Source organism: Zingiber officinale, chromosome 1B, assembly GCF_018446385.1.
Source record: "Zingiber officinale cultivar Zhangliang chromosome 1B, Zo_v1.1, whole genome shotgun sequence".
Lineage (NCBI taxonomy): Eukaryota > Viridiplantae > Streptophyta > Magnoliopsida > Zingiberales > Zingiberaceae > Zingiber > Zingiber officinale.
In genome coordinates, this window is record NC_055986.1 from 1,209,754 (window position 1) to 1,227,919 (window position 18,166).

At 38.2% G+C, this 18,166-nt stretch overlaps 3 protein-coding genes across 5 annotated transcripts; 1 reads left to right on the plus strand and 2 right to left on the minus strand.

Moving 5' to 3' along the window:
* Positions 1-816: 816 nt before the first annotated feature.
* Positions 817-2,222, minus strand: LOC121983361 (myb-related protein 330-like). Its single transcript, XM_042536439.1, has 3 exons — positions 2,064-2,222; positions 1,838-1,967; positions 817-1,753 (listed from the first exon to the last, which is right to left on the minus strand). Exons 1-3 carry the CDS (start codon positions 2,191-2,193, stop codon positions 955-957), a joined length of 1,059 nt encoding a protein of 352 aa, XP_042392373.1. The 5' UTR covers positions 2,194-2,222; the 3' UTR covers positions 817-954.
* Positions 2,223-8,389: 6,167 nt separating this feature from the next.
* On the plus strand, positions 8,390-12,918 carry LOC122046081. The gene is made up of 7 exons (XM_042606594.1): positions 8,390-8,547; positions 8,633-8,726; positions 8,811-8,943; positions 9,943-10,046; positions 10,612-10,756; positions 10,840-10,980; positions 11,100-12,918. The coding sequence occupies exons 2-7, from the start codon at positions 8,686-8,688 to the stop codon at positions 12,675-12,677; spliced, it is 2,142 nt and encodes a 713-aa protein (XP_042462528.1). The 5' UTR covers positions 8,390-8,547; positions 8,633-8,685; the 3' UTR covers positions 12,678-12,918.
* Positions 12,919-14,204: 1,286 nt separating this feature from the next.
* On the minus strand, positions 14,205-16,574 carry LOC122046090 (probable beta-1,4-xylosyltransferase IRX14). 3 transcript variants are annotated; one of them, XM_042606624.1, is made up of 5 exons: positions 16,397-16,574; positions 15,452-16,298; positions 14,825-15,358; positions 14,520-14,709; positions 14,205-14,429 (listed from the first exon to the last, which is right to left on the minus strand). In XM_042606624.1, the coding sequence occupies exons 2-4, from the start codon at positions 16,240-16,242 to the stop codon at positions 14,571-14,573; spliced, it is 1,464 nt and encodes a 487-aa protein (XP_042462558.1). In that variant the 5' UTR covers positions 16,243-16,298; positions 16,397-16,574; the 3' UTR covers positions 14,205-14,429; positions 14,520-14,570. The 3 variants fall into 3 exon arrangements, with proteins under 3 accessions (XP_042462558.1, XP_042462549.1, XP_042462541.1); XM_042606615.1 differs by having other exon boundaries at positions 15,452-16,574; XM_042606607.1 differs by having other exon boundaries at positions 14,205-14,438; positions 15,452-16,574.
* Positions 16,575-18,166: the final 1,592 nt, after the last annotated feature.

Genomic DNA, 18,166 nt, shown 5'->3' on the forward strand with positions numbered 1-18,166 from the left:
GATGCTCTTTTGATATTTTTTGTAAGGGGGCATCTTTTTGATAATTTACTCAATTTGAGATGCTCTTTTGATTTCCCCCTCTCAATTTATGGATGGAAAATTTACATACAGTCTTCATTGACAAAAAAAATTTTACATGCAATTTCCATTGACAAAAATAATCACTAGAGGTAAACAACTATTCTATCGAGAAAAATCACTAGAGCCAAACAATTATTTCCTAAATCCTAAAAAAAGTATTATTATTTTTAAATAATATTAGATACATTCATAGATAAATAGGTAGAATAATTTGATGTATACATCATAATTCTACTCGTACACCCTTCTGATTTTAACTAATTGGTTATATTCATCTTTAATTATATTATACAAATACGCGAGTGCTTATCCAAATAAACACATATCCAACAAATTAAAAAACTACCAACCTCAAAAACAAAACACACAAAAAATTGCATGTTCACAAGTCGCCAATGTGCAATACTAAAAGAAAAGGTTGCCCGAGTGTTAAGTTCAACTTTGGTAAGACTTTTCCTTATGCTTTCCTTGCACTTTTTAAGCTTTTAAAGATAAAACCATTTACAATGTTCAAGCTTCGTGCATGCGGAAAGCATGAAACTTAGTTCTGCATGCTTGGCATTATATGCACGCAGAGACAATTTGCCCTGACAAACTACAACAGAATTAAACTTTTTTTCTCAAACAAATTAAAGGCATTCTCCGACTGAAACAGCATTCTGAAAATAAAACAGGAAGTAATTTGTAATCGAATTGCACCAAAATTTATTGCTTGGAATTGGTTGTCAATGATGTCAGGAGATACAATTCAGGGGTGGAAAAAAAAAAAGGTCACATGCACCTTCTCATCAGATCATCATCTTCCTCTTGCAGTTTAAAAATTTAAGAAGACAGAAATTAAGAAACGGAATTAATTAAATTACACCTGATTAATTAACAGTGCCATTGCAGGTTCTCCATTGCTGCACTACTCCCATTGCAAAACTCAGCTCCAGCAGCCAAAAATGCACTCTCTAGCATGTCAAAGTCAAGGGCTGTGGCATATGATGCATCCATTTGATGACCTTGCCCTAAGTGTTCTACATGACCCTGCTTTAAATTTAGTGCTTCCATTGCACCACCATCCCAAGCATTGTCACCCAAGCAGCTGAAACCTGAAGCAGCTGGTTGATACCCAAAGGAAGAGGAGGACATGCTTGTGTAATCCAGGGAAGAAGAAGAAGAGACACCATTGGTGGTAAACTCGATTGGAGCTTGTGAATTGTTGATCACCTGATCCTCGAACCCCATCAGGAGTTGATGCTCACTGATCATGTTCTCTTGCGGGTACTGGAAGTTAGGCATAGAAATTGCACCAACTTCTGCAGTCTGATCATACAAGGGAAGAGTACCAGAGTTAAGCAATGGTGGCAAAATCGCCTCCACATTAGGGAGTGATGAGTTGAAGCTGCAGTGATCCAAAGAGTTGGTGTACTGCTTCGTCTTGTCGAAGCCTTTGATAGGAGGACTAATGGTGAATGGCGCAGGATGAGCGGATTGCGCATAGCCGAACTGAGAAAGCTCATCTGAAATATTATTGTTCATGGTGTTAATAGATCGAGAAGAAGCCAACAAGTTGTGTGTCTTTGGATCCAGGCCCTGTGCTATCAGCTTCTTCTTGATGCAGGAGTTCCAAAAGTTCTTCACTTCATTGTCTGTTCTTCCAGGGAGATGCTTTGCGATCTGAGCCCATCTGAGTTGATATTGATGAATCTTGGTTAATAATTTCCTATGTATAAAAATTTGATTTTTTTTCTTTGAATAAGTATCGACTTACCTGTTGCCTAGAATTCTATGGACATCGATTATGGTTCTCTCTTCTTCTGCCGAGAAGGAGCCTCTTTTCAGGTCAGGCCTCAAGTAGTTGATCCACCTCAGTCTGCAACTCTTTCCGCATCTCTGCAACCCTGCAAATGTTAATTCCAACATTTGTATACAATCAGAGATCAGATCAAACAGAACAGATGTTAACAAAGGAGAGAGAGAGAGAGTGAGAGAGAAACCTGCTTCTTTGGGGACAGTGCTCCAGCAGTTGTAGCCATGCTTGATGATATGGTCGATGAGCTTCTCGTCTTCCTCAGGAGACCAGAGGCCTCTCTTGACCTTCTGCTTCGTGCAGCAGTGATGACCCATGAACAAACTCCTCTGGTATCCTTCTTCTCTGGCCAACACACACTCACTGAACTTATATACGTACAACATTCCATGGAATTAATTTAACAAGGAAAAGAAAGAAAGAAAGAAAAAAGTAACTTGGTTTGCACTCATGCTTGCAGAGAGGACCCAACTGCACACCCATGAAATTGCTTGTGGAATTATAATAACAAATTCGAGGGCAAAAGAAGGAATTAAATTATTCAAGAAACAGCAGAGATATTAAGCCACAATAGAAAAGAAAATTATATGATTACAAGGGAACGATCAATTCAATTTACTAATCTTACGACTTAAGTTCCAGAATAATGGATCAGGTATGCATGCAGCAGACGAATTCTTAGCACTTGATAGTCAATTAAGAGCTGATCATTTAAATTTAATGGATGTAATTTATCAGATTGAGCATGTAATTTCTGAATAATGTCAATAATACTTGGAGGGCAGGAAAAGAAGAAAGGAAGTAATCATGTTATTTAACTCCTACTTTGCTTTTATCTTACATGTTTACTGTAATTATGAAATACTTCCAATTGTTTCTCCTCTTAAATAACACAAACAGTGCACGAGAAGTAATTACATAAACTGCATGTGCTGTCACTAGGACATGCCTCCACATAATTAATTAATAAAAGATTGATGATCCTTCGATAATTAAAAACAGAAGGCAAAAGAAATTAAAGACTTGGTGCTTTCTTCTGGGGCAATTCAATGATTAGGTGAGGAAAAAGTGGAATGAGAAACAAAGAGAGAAAAGACAGCACTGGTTATTAACACTCTGTTTCGTCCAAACTGAGCACCACAAAGCTGAGAATTACTTAGCAATTCTCCCCTTTTGTTTGTTCACTCAATTGTGGCTTGTGGGGCTTCGGTTGTTCTTTTGGGTTCAACTGTTTATTAGCCTGTGTTAACTTTTGCTGTACTACTCCTCCATTCTTTGCCTTCTTGGATTTTGTTTTTGTTTTCCTTTTCTTTCCCTTTTTGTTTGTTTTTCTTTCTGTTGCTCACTAGTCACTGCAGATTATGCTATTGCCACTGTTTCTGTAAGAACAAGAAATGAATTAAAGCATCTTCAATTTAATGGGCAACTTGAGGAATAATAAAAAGAAATGGTTTAAAGTCTCATAAAAATCATAATGTGATAACAAAGAAGATTTTTTCATAAACAAACACTCTTCTAAATATCAAAGGGAAATTTAAATATTAGACTTTGATTACAATAAAGAAAATATAAGGAATTAAGCAGATTTTCGTACAAGTTTAAGTTTTTTTAAAAAATTCTTAATTAGCATTTTCTGACAATTAATTTGACAAATCCACAAGTTAGAAATCAATTAGCCGACCGTATTATATTTTTTATAAATTAATTAATAACTTAAAATTTAGAACTAAATAACAAAACTAATACCTACTTCGACAACAATTTACCCATCAAAATGTCTTTAATTTTAAAATAATCAAAATGGTTTTTGAATTTTATCAAAATTTTCCAAAATATATTTATTTAATACAAATGATTATCTTTTTCATTTTTCAAATACCTTGAGAAATTATAAATATAAATTTAAGCTTTTATTTTATCAACATAATTGTTTTTTATTTATTAAAATAAGTTTTTACTAATCAAACTAATAAAGCTTGTAAAATTATTTTTCTATAAATTTAGATTTATTCCTTTTTTATTTTATGGTTGTAATTAATCTAATATTATGCTAAAAATTATCATCATGATTAATTTTATGGTCAAATACTTTATAAAAATATAAAATTTTATATATCTTCATAAATTTGCCTACTGTTTATTTTCTAAAATGAAGATTTATTTAGGTTAAGCGATTTTTAAATAAATTATAGCAAAGACATTTATTTTTTATTAAATTTATTTTATCAAAGTAATTATATAAAAAAACAGATTCAAGTGCTCTTTTGATTAAAAACGAAAATAAAACTCTTTTTAAATATTTTTAATAACTAAAAATATCCTTTTAATTTTAAATAAAAAAACTAAAATTATTGAATTTATCTTTTTCATATAATTTGAGGACCGACCGTCAAAATGGTGAGTATAATTTTTTTTTAATTCTTTTGGCTACAACATGAGCGGTTGGATGGTATTAAATAAATATTAATTCTTCCGTTCCTTATATGTATACAATTTCTCTTGGGTACTCGGCCCCGCTCCGTCCTTATTATTATTTTTTTTAAATATATATATTTTTAAAAAATAATCAACGACCCCTATATATTTTTTTATCTCAACAATATTTTTATTCTGATATATTCCAATATCGATTAGAATATATATATATATATATATATATATATATATATATATATATATATATATATATATATATATCTGGTGGTGAAGGAGGGGGCCCAGTCAGACAGTGGTTAATGATACGTGAAAGTCAAAGTCAAGAGGGTCAGTCCAATGGTCTTGTCGATCGAATAAGTCACCTCGTCGATCGGTCTGGATAGCATCCATGCCGGACGAAAACAACTCGATCGCAGGCCGGGTTTTCGATGCTTAGGGGTTCTCGTATAAAAGAGTCGATGCGCTGAGCGACTCTTTCGCTCGGCCGAGCTACCGAACAACTAAGGCTGGATGCTCGTCCGAGCCTGCGACCGAGTGACTCGCTCGCTCGGCCCAGTATGTTTTTCACTCCCGGACGCCAAGGAAGCCGAGCAGCCTTCCTGCTCGGCCTAGTAACGGACAAGAGACAGAAGAGGACAAAACGGACAGCTGGCGATATTTTTCTCTAGACATGCACCGTCGACAGATAGCATGGCCATCGACCGGACCGGACAGAAGATCGTACGGTGGAAGTTTCCACTGTCATGTCGGAGATATGCTCGGGCGGTTGCAGTATGGCGTCAGACACACTTTTCTGACACGTCCATTTTGTGATATGCTTTGAGGAGCGTGCACGTCTCGGGAAACGTGTGCATGCTCTCCCGGGATCCTATATAAGGACCCCTAGACTTCAACGGAGGTATGAACGATTCTTCACTGTAGCTACAGTCTCGTTATTCTGCTTCCGCTTCTTCTCACCATTGCCTGACTTGAGCGTCGGAGGGTCGTCGTCGGGAACCCCTTCCCGGCTCGACTTTGCTGCAGGTTCACTGGAGGTCCACGTCATCTTGGAGGTCATCCGAAGACAACATAGAGTGCCACGTCCCCAGTGTTCGCCGACTCGACTCTCGGATATATATATATATAAACACCAAGTTTGGATCACACCATTAATTAAGGCAGTCATTTTAATTGGTCGGCATTTGAGTAGTTGAGTTCATGAATCTACAAATGTCATCCTAAATTTTGTAGTATTCTAAAGTGAAATAGTTAAAACAAAGATATATTTAATTATTTTGAATGCATTGACTAGTATTGTTATTTTGTATATTGTGTTGGACGATTTCAAGTCTACAATAGCCACAAGTGTTTACATTTGACGCGCATTAAATAAAATCGACAATGAAATATTAAATTATGCAATTGACTTACATGGCTAAGTCAAATAATTAAACTAATAAATTATGTTAAATTTTAATAAATATCTTTGCAAGTTTTAGAGACGTATTTTAAGTGCACACTTGTGGACGGCAAAAATATTATACTAGTGAAAAAAAACTTTCAAAGAGAAAAAATTTAAGTAAAATATGTTCACAAAAAAAAAAAAAAACTATTACAGGACACTTTTTTTTTTTTTTGTACTTCATAGTCAAATGAAACTGCTCCAACTTTAACTTAGTATGTAAAACTTAAAATTTGTTATTCTACTTGTCGTTTCATGACTGTCTCATCTTATTAAGAGAGAATAAATTAGAAAATCGAACTAAGAATATTTCAGTGAACTTTATTAAGAATCGGGTTTTTAACTTAATTGTATAAATCTATCATTTAATAATTAACACGGTTATGCCCTGAGAATGAAAGGAACTTTAACTAGATCATAAAAAGGGAATTTAATGATTATGAATCCCAAAAATTCATGTGACGATTGGCGTTCCTTTCTTAACTCTAAAGTAATGTTTTGAGTCTTCGCATGACATGTGATGCCGCTTTGATTGGATCCTAATTAATTATAAAAAATAAATTTTATAATTATATATATATATATATATATATATATATTCCATTTTACACTCTAGCCACTCCGAATGATAAGCTTCTGGCCCCACTAACAAGTTATCAAATAAATTAAATAAATTCGAAAAGAGATAAGATCACGGATTCACGGGAGGTTCTAACTTTATTAGTAATTCGAACTCTACATAAATTCAAAAATGTCGAGTTTAATTTTTAAATCATCATTATATGGAAAAGACTTCTACCACTTTACCCTCTATCGTTCGGTAAAAGGTTAAATTCATCGTCCGGTAACCCCATGATTCTCTTCTACAATTGGAAAGGAGAATATTAAGAAATTGAAATTAGTCATTGTATAAGAGGATAATTTCTTCAGTAAATTTGAGAAAAAATTTTAATCATAATTTTAATTTTACATACAGTCTTCAATCACAAAAAATTTTATTTTCACACCCTACATGTAAAGTTTTATTTATTTCAACTTCCTCATATAAACATTGTTACCTAATTATCCCTCAAGATTTTTTAAGTATAAAAGATCTAAAAATGAGTATAATTTTTCTTAAAGTCAATACTTTATACTAGAATTGAATGTATTTTCTATTAAATTGAGTATGACTTTTTTCCTACATTAATATAATTCCTCCTAAATTCAGTACTATTTAAAAAAAATCTAGTATATATTACATCTAATTGAGTACCATTTAAAAAAAATCTAGTATATTTTTCATCTAATTGAGGAGGAAAAAAAATTCTGTTCAATTTTATAGAAAATATACTAAAATGAGTATAATTCGGCTTAAAGTCAACACTTTATACTAAAATCGAGTATATTTTCTATCAAAATTGCCCTTTATATTTTGTAGGCACAAATAATTTAAAAATGAGTCAGTACTTTAAATTAGAATCGAGTATATTTTCTATTAAATTGAACATAATTTTTTTCCTACTTAATATAATTCCTCCTAAATTCAACACCATTTAAAGAAAATCTAGTATATTTTTCATCCAATTAAGTATCATTTAAAGAAAATTTAGTATATTTTCCATCTAATTGAAGTGGAAAAAGAATCGCACTTAATTTGATAGAAAATATACTAGATTCTAGTTTAATGTACTAAATTTAAGAGGAATTATACTCATTTTTAGATTTTTTATACTTAAAAATATTAGGGGTAATTAGATAAATATTTTTTACTAGGGAGTGAAAACAAAGATTTAACCGCATGCAAAATTTTGTTTGCTAATAGGGACAACATGCAAATTTTTCCTAATTTCTTCAGCTTTGTCATAATTCGATACAAACTTACAATATGATAATCAATTCAAATATATCCCGAGCCAAAAAATAAAATAAAAGTCTCGAGCTACTTTACTACCAACCATGTGGTAAAAAAATTGATTCGTTTACCCCAGTACTTCAGTCAATCTGTCCTTAAATCAACATAGAGGAAGTAAATCACAAGTAACTACTAGTTATTAATACAAATGACCAAGATATAAAAAAAAAGACATATTCAGAAGTGTCGAATTTTAACCTAAAACGTTATATGATAATATCACATGCCTCACCTATCATACTCTTTTAAGGAGACACTTTACAACTAACTGTGATGACAAAAGATGAATACGCTCACCCTCAGCGCCCCAGCCAACACGTCTCAGGGCCAACATGGAGGAGGTAAATCACGGACGGTTACTAGCCTTTGGAATAATGACTAGTACATAAGGGAGATATTTATCATGATAAAATCGAGATTCGAACTTTAGATCTTATGATGATAATAATTCATATGTAAGTCACATGCCGTCTTAAGGAGACCATTTTACAACCATCAGTGCCTCGATGTGTTGTTGTTTATAAGGTTGAAATATATTTTGATTAATTGTGGAGTAGATTGATAATTATAAAGCAGGATGGGTTTTTCTTAATATTTTACTTTTAAGTAAATATCAAAAAAAAATTGGGGTTTGCAGAAATAAGTACCCTCCCGCTTTACATTGGGCGTGGTGGCGGCTTTATTAGTGGATTGCTAGTTGGCAGATAAACTAAAATAAAAATAAAAATATTGAAAAACTTCAGCTTTCAGGGAACCTTCTTAAAAGAGGCAACTCCATTGGATCGCATTACTCATCCAAGCTTGTTGTTTGTGTTCTTCTTTACTTTCTCCTCTGTCTCGGTGTCTTTCACAGCTCACCGCCACCCCATTACCATCTTTGCTTGTTCTGTGGGTGCACAGGTAGCCTTTTTTCGTCTCCTCCTTATCTGTTTCCTTCTTTTTCTGTACTCTTCCGGCCATCAATTACTTTCACATTTCGCCGCAGGTGTTGTGAAACAGAGAGCAGGGGGAGTGAGGCGTTGAAGGGGGAGAAGAACGATGCTGGGTGGAATTCTAGGTGGGAAATTCTTCAACAAATGGTAAGAATTAGTTCTGTTTCTTGGTAAAGTTTGGAGCTTTTGTTCTTGGTGGTGGATAGTCACGATGGATCGACTGGGCGGCAGCAAGCACTCGGCGAAGAACATAAGGGCGAGGATTGGGCCGATACGAAGTAAGAAACAGGCCACGGTGCGGTGGCTCAAGAAGGACGTCGCCGACCTCATCGCCGCCGGTCACGAAGCGAACGCGTACGGAAGGGTAAGAGTTTCTTTTCGCTTTCAAGAAATTGCTAATAATGAAGTTTTTTGTTTTTGAAATTAAAAAAGAAGAAGAAGAAGAAGAGGAAATTGGATGAATGCTAAGGTTCCCCCTTTCCTCGAGCTCATTTTGGCGTAGGTTTCCTTGAAAGATCTATCGCGACTGTAGTTCCTGTGTTTTTTGTTTAATCATGGAGAGATCGAGTAAAGGGCTGGTTTCTAAGCGCTTCCAAATTGGAGGATTTGCGTTCAGGGCATTTGTTCAATTTCCGTTCAGAAAATGAGAGGAAAAAAAAACTTGTTTTTAACATTCCTGCATATTGTGTTTCTGTTCTTGATTGTTTGGTTTCACCCTTCATGTTTCGATGTTAAAAAGAGTTGCTTTAGAGCATTTGATATCTGATATTTCTGTTCTCAATTTGCTTGGCTTATTTATTTCTTCTAGCTTTCTTTTAAATATTATATATTTACTTTTGGTCTTAGCAGTTTTCTCCTCGCGCGCAATAGGAAGGCTGCATTATTTTGTTTATTTGTTGCAAATCAGCATAGAGGGAAGATAACTTTCATAATATATAAATTTTGGGCTGATAGGAAATTGGTAGGTTTTAGTTTGACCTTTTGGGTTTAGGTTTACTTCACCAAGTTAGGTCCTCCTACCAGTTAAACTTTATTTGGGCTTGGTTTAACCACTTTTCTATTAATGTGTATGACTTCCAGCATGATTTATAGACGACAAAAAACTGTTGCCATCAGGTATTTGACATCACTGACGAAATGATCTGTCTTTGTAAGTGTCTATGGTGCAGTTCAACTAATTTGTTTCATGCTCAGTAGATTTTTCACTATCTTATATTCATAAATCTTTAAGCAACGTCAATAATTACTGATATTGCTCCAATGGCCAATCTATAACGATTTATATTGCATTCCGTTTTCTAACCCTTTTTCGAGTTCTGAAACAAATTGTTCATATTGTTTCTTCTTTTGCTTCTTGTCACAGATTGATGCTCTCATGGTTGAGATAAACAACGCATCATGCTATGACATAATAGATCAGTGCTGTGAGTACGTCTTGAGCCATCTTCCAGATCTGCAGAAGCAGAGGTATAGAGCTTTCATACATTTCGCTGTATACCTATCCAAAGATGCGATACAATACTTCATGTCTTCTGATAGTAGATAAACAATAACTTATTACCTTAACCATACAACTTTTGCTTTATTCTATCTATTTAAGCTCAGGTCCTTGAGATCTTACTAAGATTTTAGTTTTCTTTTTCTTGTAAAAAACTGAAACTACCTACTGTGAACTTGTAGGAATCTGTTTTTTATTGCAGAATTAAACTGATCCTTGCTGCTAAAAGATATATCTAGTAGATGAATTTGCTTTTGATTTTCCATCCCTTGTCAGATTTATAGTTGTTAGGAGTTTTGCTCTCTTTTGAACAAAAAAAGTTGATTGTCTGTTTTAGTGTACTCACAAGCCGAATTGAAATACTATTTCAGAAATTTGGTCATCTTTTGGTGATATACCGACATTAATTTTGCAATGAGGAGAAAAGATTGTTAATCTTCATGTCTTTTTTACTTCTGATAATTGGCTATCCTTTGTCACTTACCTTTTTATTGATTAGATTACTGAATGCAGTTTTTGTGTTTCTTCTTATAGGGAATGCCCTCAAGAAGCCAGGGAAGCAATAGCAACTCTAATTTTTGCTGCTGCGAGATTTTCAGATTTACCTGAGTTGTGTGATCTCAGGCATGTGTTTACAGACCGATACGGGAGTTCATTGGACCTATCTATAAATGCTGAGGTGTTAATCCTTCACCATATTGTAAAGAAAAAAGAAATTGTTAATTTCTTTCTTCCTCTAATCTTTGTTAATTTTTTGTCCAGTTCGTTGACAAAATTCAAAAGAAGTCATTTTCACGAGAAATGAAGTTGCAGCTAATGCAAAGTATTGCTGAAGAGTTCTCTGTGAGATGGGATTGTAAAAGACTTGAGCACCAATCAAGCAGCAATGCTAAACCTGCACCTGTAAGATTTTCTGAGCCTATTGATTTTTCTATCTGCCTATTATGTAATCTGTTTTACATTATACAATAACAATGTCGCGTGAAGAAGTTGTGTTTAAGAAACCCTAACTATTTCTTCAGGCTAAACTGAGAAGAGCTACTACTGCTCCAGATACTAGAAACAAGGAAGCATCACCAGTTCATGCTGCAAGGAAAGAACCAGTTCAGGTTGGAACCAAAGAAGAGGTTCTATCCCTGGAAAGACATCGTTCAAATCCTGCAAGTGTTGCACGAAAAGAGCCAATAGAAGTGGAGCCGAAAGACATTCATGTTGTTTCAACAACCAAAAATGGTACATTCAGTGATCATGTGAACAGTGAGAGATCAGAACCATCCCAGAGCAGCAATGCAGTTCCACCATACATTAAACCAAGAAGAAATAATTATGAAACCCGTAAAGATGGCGGGTCTAAAGATGGCCTTCGACCGACAAGGACTATGCAAAATGAGCCGGATTTCAGTCTCGACAAACGAGAAGTCGTCTCGTTGAAATCTTCAAACGCAAAACTAGCTAGTGTAGCTCCTGCAGAAGTTGGTTCAGCAAAATCTCAGAATGCAAAACCAGTTAATGTGGCTCCTGCAGAAGCTGGTTCAGGGATATCCCGGAACGCAAAGCCAGTTGATGTGGCTTGTGTAGATACTAAAACAACTGATGATGGATACTTTGGGCGCAAGAAGGAAGGTAACAGCATGGCTTCTCCATTCCCTAATTTGAATGGTATCAAAAATGGTCACCATGCGGAAGAAAAACATCGCAATCTCCCTGAGTATGATAGGTTGGCTACACAAGAAGGGTTAGACAAGCATTCTATCAGACCAACAAAAAGCAATGGTTATGTGATTCCGCCTTATGTCAAGCCAAAGATCAATAATGCTCCAACTATGAGTGATACTTCCTCCGAGAGAGACCAACCAGCTCAAAACATACTTGCTTCAGCTAATGACAAGGTTGATGGTAGCAAGGATACAGGTCATTTGAGCAATGGAGTTTCCTATGTCGAGAAGCCCAGGCCAATGTCTGTGAGGAGGAAAATCCAGAAGCCACCCATTGTGGACACTGACAAGGGTGTCATCGATCACAATAAGCCCACAGACAATGCCCTGGGCGGCCAAAGAGACTATGAAGGCCGGCAGAAGACTGATAAAGATGACAAGTATTTTGAAGAAAAGATCACAATTAGAGAGTCAAAAGTACCAATTGATGATGAGATGGAATGTGCAATAGACTATGGCAATCTCTTGCCTCGGCCATTAAATGGACGAAGAAGACATGGCGGTAGGCCTTCTGGTGCTACCTACAACGAGGAAGAAATAGCCATGGATAAGCTTTTGCGGCACTACTCAAGGAAGGGGACAGCGAAAACACCCAGTAGGGAAAGCACAAGGACCACAGCTCGTACAACCAGTAGTGTTGATCAAGATAGAGTTGAGTACCCTGGTGCTGATGAAACTTATTCGACCTCAAGGAGGACAATTGCTCCATCGCAAAGAACCAGTTCACTACCACCGAAACCAGTAAGCACACCTGAAACCAAGGCGCCTGCTCGAGCTACTTCAATGCAGCCTGATCTATCAAATCTCAATGGTGGTCGAGTGCATCCCAACATGCCAGATTACTCTCAGTTGGCTTCACGACTTGCTGCTTTAAGGAACACATGAAATGGTAAGCGCCATGGTATTGCTCTCACATCTACACCCATGGGCACTCTCCTTATTCGTTAGAAACACAATTCCTACCACATTTCAATTGGTTCATTTTCTATATGAACTTGTTTGTCTAATATACTGTAATAGGTTTTTGTCCGTCTTTGTATATGATATTTCTTGAACTGTGTTTTCATTTTTGTAAAACCATGCTTCAGATGAGTTGAATACAATGAACTTGCATCCTTGCTGTCTTCCTCTTGCTTGTAGCGACTTGTTAACAATCAGTTGAGTAGATTTGATGAATGATGCAGTAATGATGAAGAATCTCATCCCGTTGCGTGGAGGTCAAAATCAAGGCGGTCAATGTTCAGAAGTCATCGTCCGATCGCCAATCGGACGAGTATGTCCTGATCGAGAAGAGAAAGGTTCGATCCGATATCACCTTGGACTCAGCCATGCGCCGAGCACCCAACGCTCAAATAAGAGGACGACAAAGCAATATGCAGAAATCGGGTCGAGCGGCTTCTCCGCTCGGCCTAGCAGCATACTCGACATCAGCCGAGCACATAGACAGTGTACCTTCGGACGAGCGGACAGTGTACCTGCTCGGCCCGACAACGGACAACATGCGGACAGTGTACCTTCGGACGAGCGGCTATCTTGCTCGGTCCAACAACAGGGCAGGCGGACAGTAGACTTTAGGCCGAGCGGCCATCTCGCTCGGCTCGACAACGGACAACATGCGAACAGTGGAATTCTGATCAAGCGACTATCTCGCTCGGCCCACTAACAGACACAACACTATCTTTCGATATCTTTTTGGGAGCTAGCGCCGTTGACAAGCGGCATGGTCAGACAGAAGATCGTACGACGAAAGTTTCCACTGTCACTTTAGAGATATGCTCAGCTTGTCATGGATACTTTACTGACACATCTTTTCAGGAAAAGTTTTGAGATGCGCGCTATCGAAGCCTTATATAAAAAGGGGGTCCAAGTATCGACGGAGATATACGATATTTCACTGTTGCGCTATAGTTTTTGTTGTTCGCTTATTGCTTCTTCTTCTTTTTCTTCTTCGTCGAAGACTGACTTGAGCATTGGAGGGCCATCGTCAGGGACTCCTTTCCTGGCTCGGCACTGACGCTGCTTGTGTTGTAAGTTGGAGCGAAGTCCATCGAACGTCAACAGGAACGCCACATTCCCAGCATCCATCTCATCGACTTTCGGACAAGATAAACAATGGAGATTATTGACTACTAATCATTATAAAAACATAAAGAGACCTAATTAGAGCGTTCTTTATTTTAAAATGATCAACTAGTGAGAAAACGAAGATTATCGCATCCCAACTCTATTAACTATAATACTAATACTACAAATCAAATTATAATTTCAAAGTTTAAATTAAATAAATTGAGAGCCTAGTGCGGACAAAACAGGTGGAGCAGTAAAGACGATTTGAGTTGGCGAGTTACGTCGTGCGAATAAGATGGAGCGAACGAACAATCATTCCCTTTTACCAAACTGAAAATATATGAATTATGAAATGCAAAAGGCATGAATATTATTTTACACACCATAGATCTGAATTCCATAGACAACTCCTGAAATGATAACTACAAAATTATAAGCATCAGCTTTGAATTTTGATTGAAATATGAGTGACCATTTGACACTCAAACAAAACATGTTTCCAATTAAAAAAATAATAATAATACTACGGAGAAGAAAAGCAAGGCTATGGAACGCTGCAGCTGCTTGTATCTGCAAATCCTATAACTCATGTTAGATATTGTCATGGAGCAAAAGAAGATGCAGTGAAGTGATCTGTCTTAACTAATCATGTTTACTTACCAAAATCTTTAGGACACCTTGTCTTTTCTCACTAGTTTTGATGTGTCTTGTTCATGTTGATATATTGTTGTTTCTTGAATCTTGGTTGGCGGCCGTCAGCTTAGAATTAGATGGAAGCTCAGGAGATGCATCAATCCGTGCGCTGTGATTTGCAGCAGCAGTTGCTTCCAGAACAGGCTCTAATGTCCATCTATATGAAGGAGAAGCAAATTTGTCAGTTGAGATTCTGTATCTACGATAAACACCTTCAAAATTATCAGAAACCTTCAATTCTGATCTAAACAAGAGGACTCGAGGATACCCACCCCGTCGGGAAGTTGCTGTCGTAGCGGGCCTCGGCGCGGAGCCACCACAGCAGGACCTTCCTCCCGCAATTTCCCAGCGGCTCAACGAACGAGGCATCCTCCAACAGACACAGCGGGCTGTCGATATCCTCGCCCTTCTTCCCCACCTCGTCGAGGTCCCTCACCCAATCCGGCTTTTCCTTGGCTTCTCTCCACAGCAACCTCGAGTTCAGCATGAACCCCGCCCACTCCATCTTCGCCGGCAGCACGGTCTTGCCGGCTCCGATGAAGGTGGCGCCGGTGTTGGGCAGGGGGTTGTAGGTGTGCCATCCGACCAAGTGGCCCGAGGAGTTGCAAGCAGGGCCTTGGATTGGCACAGGGGACTTGTGATCCTCGCCCCTCGAAGTTGATAGCCCGGTAATGTGAGTGAGGATTCTCATGGAGATGGCGCCCATCCATTTCACTCTCTGCGCCTCGTCGAACAGCTCCATGCTGTGCACATTGCTGTCGTCGGCGAATACCACGATCCCGTCCATTCCTCTGTCTCTCACCACTCTGTTTTATGGAAAAGGCAGTAAAGATCCAAGTTTTATTCCGACGTCCCGATCAAGATCCAATTTTGATTATTTAGAGGGAGAGATAATTCACCTGAGAGCGTGGAGGCGCATACGGGATTCGGTGGTGCGCCGGTAGCGTGAGTCTTCAGGCATGGGATGGGGGAAGGGGACGTGGAGAAAGTGGAGACCGGAGCGGGCGAGGAAAGCGGCGGTGTCATTGGATCGGCTGCTAGCAGCCTCGACGACGAGCCAAGTGAGGGGGAAGGGGACGAGGAGAAGGGAGTGGAGGAGGCCAGTGAGGTGGAGCGTTTGGAAGGTGCGGGCGTATGTGGGCGTGACGACGATGAGCGGCCGTGGAGTACGTACGCCGTGCTGCAGCCGCTGCTCCCGCTGCACGCGCTCGATGATCCAGTGCGCCCGCATGGTCTCCTCGGAGTCCGGGTGTGTCCACGGCCGGATGCGGATCCCGTGCCGCCCTACCACGACGTGGCTCTTCGTCGAGTTCTGCTCCGCCTCCGGAGGCGGAGGCGGAGGCGGAGAGGAGGCAAGCACGATAGCTCGCATCTGAGTCGTCGTCGTCGTCGTGGTGTTGGTCACGGCAGCGTGGAGGGCGGGGACGGATGTGAAAACAGAGGAAATTGTCGTTGTGGAGGAAGGAGAAAAGAGCAGGACGAAGACGACACGAGAGAAGCGGAAACCGAGGAAGACACTAATGACACAGCAGACCCCATGGAGGACGATCCAGAACGCCGCGGTAGGGGAACGAAAGACGCTCTCGGCAGCGGAAGCAGCGCCGCCGCCGCCTTCTCCGCCTAAGCCAGAATCCACTTGGCGGTGACTGCCGCGCCGGCTCGGCTGGCTAGTGAGCAAAGATGGCTTCATATATTCGCCTCGATCTCTCCTTATCACCCTTCTTTCTCCTCCTCGATCAATGGTCGCTGCTCAGACAGAAACGGAATCGGAAGAGCTAGATTTAGATCGGCGGTGGACTAATCAACGAGCAAGGAAGAAGCGGAGGAAGAAGAGCAATGCTTACGATTGAAGCGAGGCCATGGTTAACGACAGCAGAAGCAGAGGGAAAGAGGAATCATTGATTATATCTGGTGGAGAAACGAGAAGATGAAATCAAAGCTTATTATTTGCTGTCGCCGTTCATGTTTGGCAAGTTGACGCGTGATGCATCCTCTCTTCCTCAGTCTTCAAGGCTCAACCAAATTCATGTTTTTTTTTTTTTTTTTTTGCCAATGTAAAACGAATCACTATGATTTTATTTTAAAATTTTGTATGAACTAAACATTGAGTAAAACTTAATCATGTTTTTGCGATTGAGACACCCAACCAGAATTCTTTCGACTGTGGAAAAGTTTAAGACTTGGGTCCCTTGATAACCACCTTCGTCTTTAATCCAGAGACAGAGACATTCTCTAATCCCCTTTCTAACTGCAGTGTAATCGTCATTTAAAAGCATTGTTAAGAGTAACAAATGGTAAAGCAAATCACAAGGAAACATGAAATGTTCCAGTGTTTTGGACCTTTCTTCGTTTTTTCAAACAATAAGTTAAAGTAAAGTCAACGATGAGCAGCGAGTCGTACTGGATCCAAGAATCAAGGGGACAGATTTCAAGTTTAGTCGATTTTAAATTGGAATTCGGTAGCCAGAATTAATTGATTTCTCACCAGCAGATTCAAGGACTTGCGATCCAAAAGTCAAAGTAGGTGGGCATGGATTGTTGCATGCCGTGCACGTAGATTTCTTAGGCCGGACCAAATAAGTCAAAGATCCTGTCTGTATTCCACTACAATTTTTGGATTATTTGTACTTGTATATTCGTGGTTTTAAATACACGCAACAAAGCGTGAACGAACGACGACATGAGTGTGTATAGATTTTATCTGATCGAGGCCGGATCTAGTGATGAAGAAAGTAGATGAGGGAGTTTCGATAAAATGGAAAATGACACGCATGCATTGGGTCAAAGGTCTTACAGTGAAGAAAGGTTGGGCACTGGAATAGCTTGCTAGACTCCAAAGTGTTATTAAGTCGATCAGTCGATGGCTTAGATGTTGCAATGAATTTAAGTGTTGGACCCGCTATCAGCTTCTGCATACTGCCAATCTGCCGTAGTGATGGATGGGAGGTAGTGGTGAATGCGACTGTGTGAGGAGGATTCTTCTGAGAAGCAATGCCACAAACAAATAAATGTTTTTTTATTTATTCAGAGGTATCGCAAAGAAGTTGACAATGGCTGGTCCAGGATGCGGATGCTGATACCGATGCCAAACTCAAGTTAGATTGGACCAACTTAACCAGAGTTATGTAACCGATATCTTTTATATATATATATATATATATATATATATATATATATATATATATATATATATATATATACACTTGTATTGCTAAACTAGCCCAGCACAAGCCCACGAGTCTAGGCTTGTGTAGTCGGTGTCCAAGCCAACAGCCCAATTTAAGTTATATATATATAATCAAAATTTCTTTTAAAGAGGAATACTATACCCATCTAAAATTTTTAATCTTAAGTACTATAATTTAAGAGAGAAGTTTGAACCTAAAGAGAAAATCTTATTAACTTAAATTCATTATAACTCAACCTTTAAATTCTAAAATCTTAAACTCTAAACTCATATAACATACCCCATGAGTATATAAAATTTTTAATTTTGAACATTATAGATAAAGAGGAAAGCCTAAACCTTGGAGAGAAAATCTTATTAACTTAAACTCATTATAACCTAACTCTCAAATCCTAAATTTTGAATCCTAAATATATATAATATATCC

Coding starts and splice junctions, on each gene's coding strand:
- LOC121983361 (XM_042536439.1), bottom strand. CDS start 2,193: ATGGGTCATCACTGCTGCACGAAGCAGAAGGTCAAGAGAGGCCTCTGG. Junction 1,968..2,063: donor CACTGTCCCCAAAGAAGCAG/GTTTCTCTCTCA, acceptor TAACATTTGCAG/GGTTGCAGAGATGCGGAAAG. Junction 1,754..1,837: donor CATAGAATTCTAGGCAACAG/GTAAGTCGATAC, acceptor ATATCAACTCAG/ATGGGCTCAGATCGCAAAGC.
- LOC122046090 (XM_042606624.1), bottom strand. CDS start 16,242: ATGAAGCCATCTTTGCTCACTAGCCAGCCGAGCCGGCGCGGCAGTCAC. Junction 15,359..15,451: donor ATGCGCCTCCACGCTCTCAG/GTGAATTATCTC, acceptor TCCATAAAACAG/AGTGGTGAGAGACAGAGGAA. Junction 14,710..14,824: donor GACAGCAACTTCCCGACGGG/GTGGGTATCCTC, acceptor TCCTTCATATAG/ATGGACATTAGAGCCTGTTC.
- LOC122046081 (XM_042606594.1), top strand. CDS start 8,686: ATGCTGGGTGGAATTCTAGGTGGGAAATTCTTCAACAAATG. Junction 8,727..8,810: donor GGGAAATTCTTCAACAAATG/GTAAGAATTAGT, acceptor ACTGGGCGGCAG/CAAGCACTCGGCGAAGAACA. Junction 8,944..9,942: donor AAGCGAACGCGTACGGAAGG/GTAAGAGTTTCT, acceptor TTCTTGTCACAG/ATTGATGCTCTCATGGTTGA.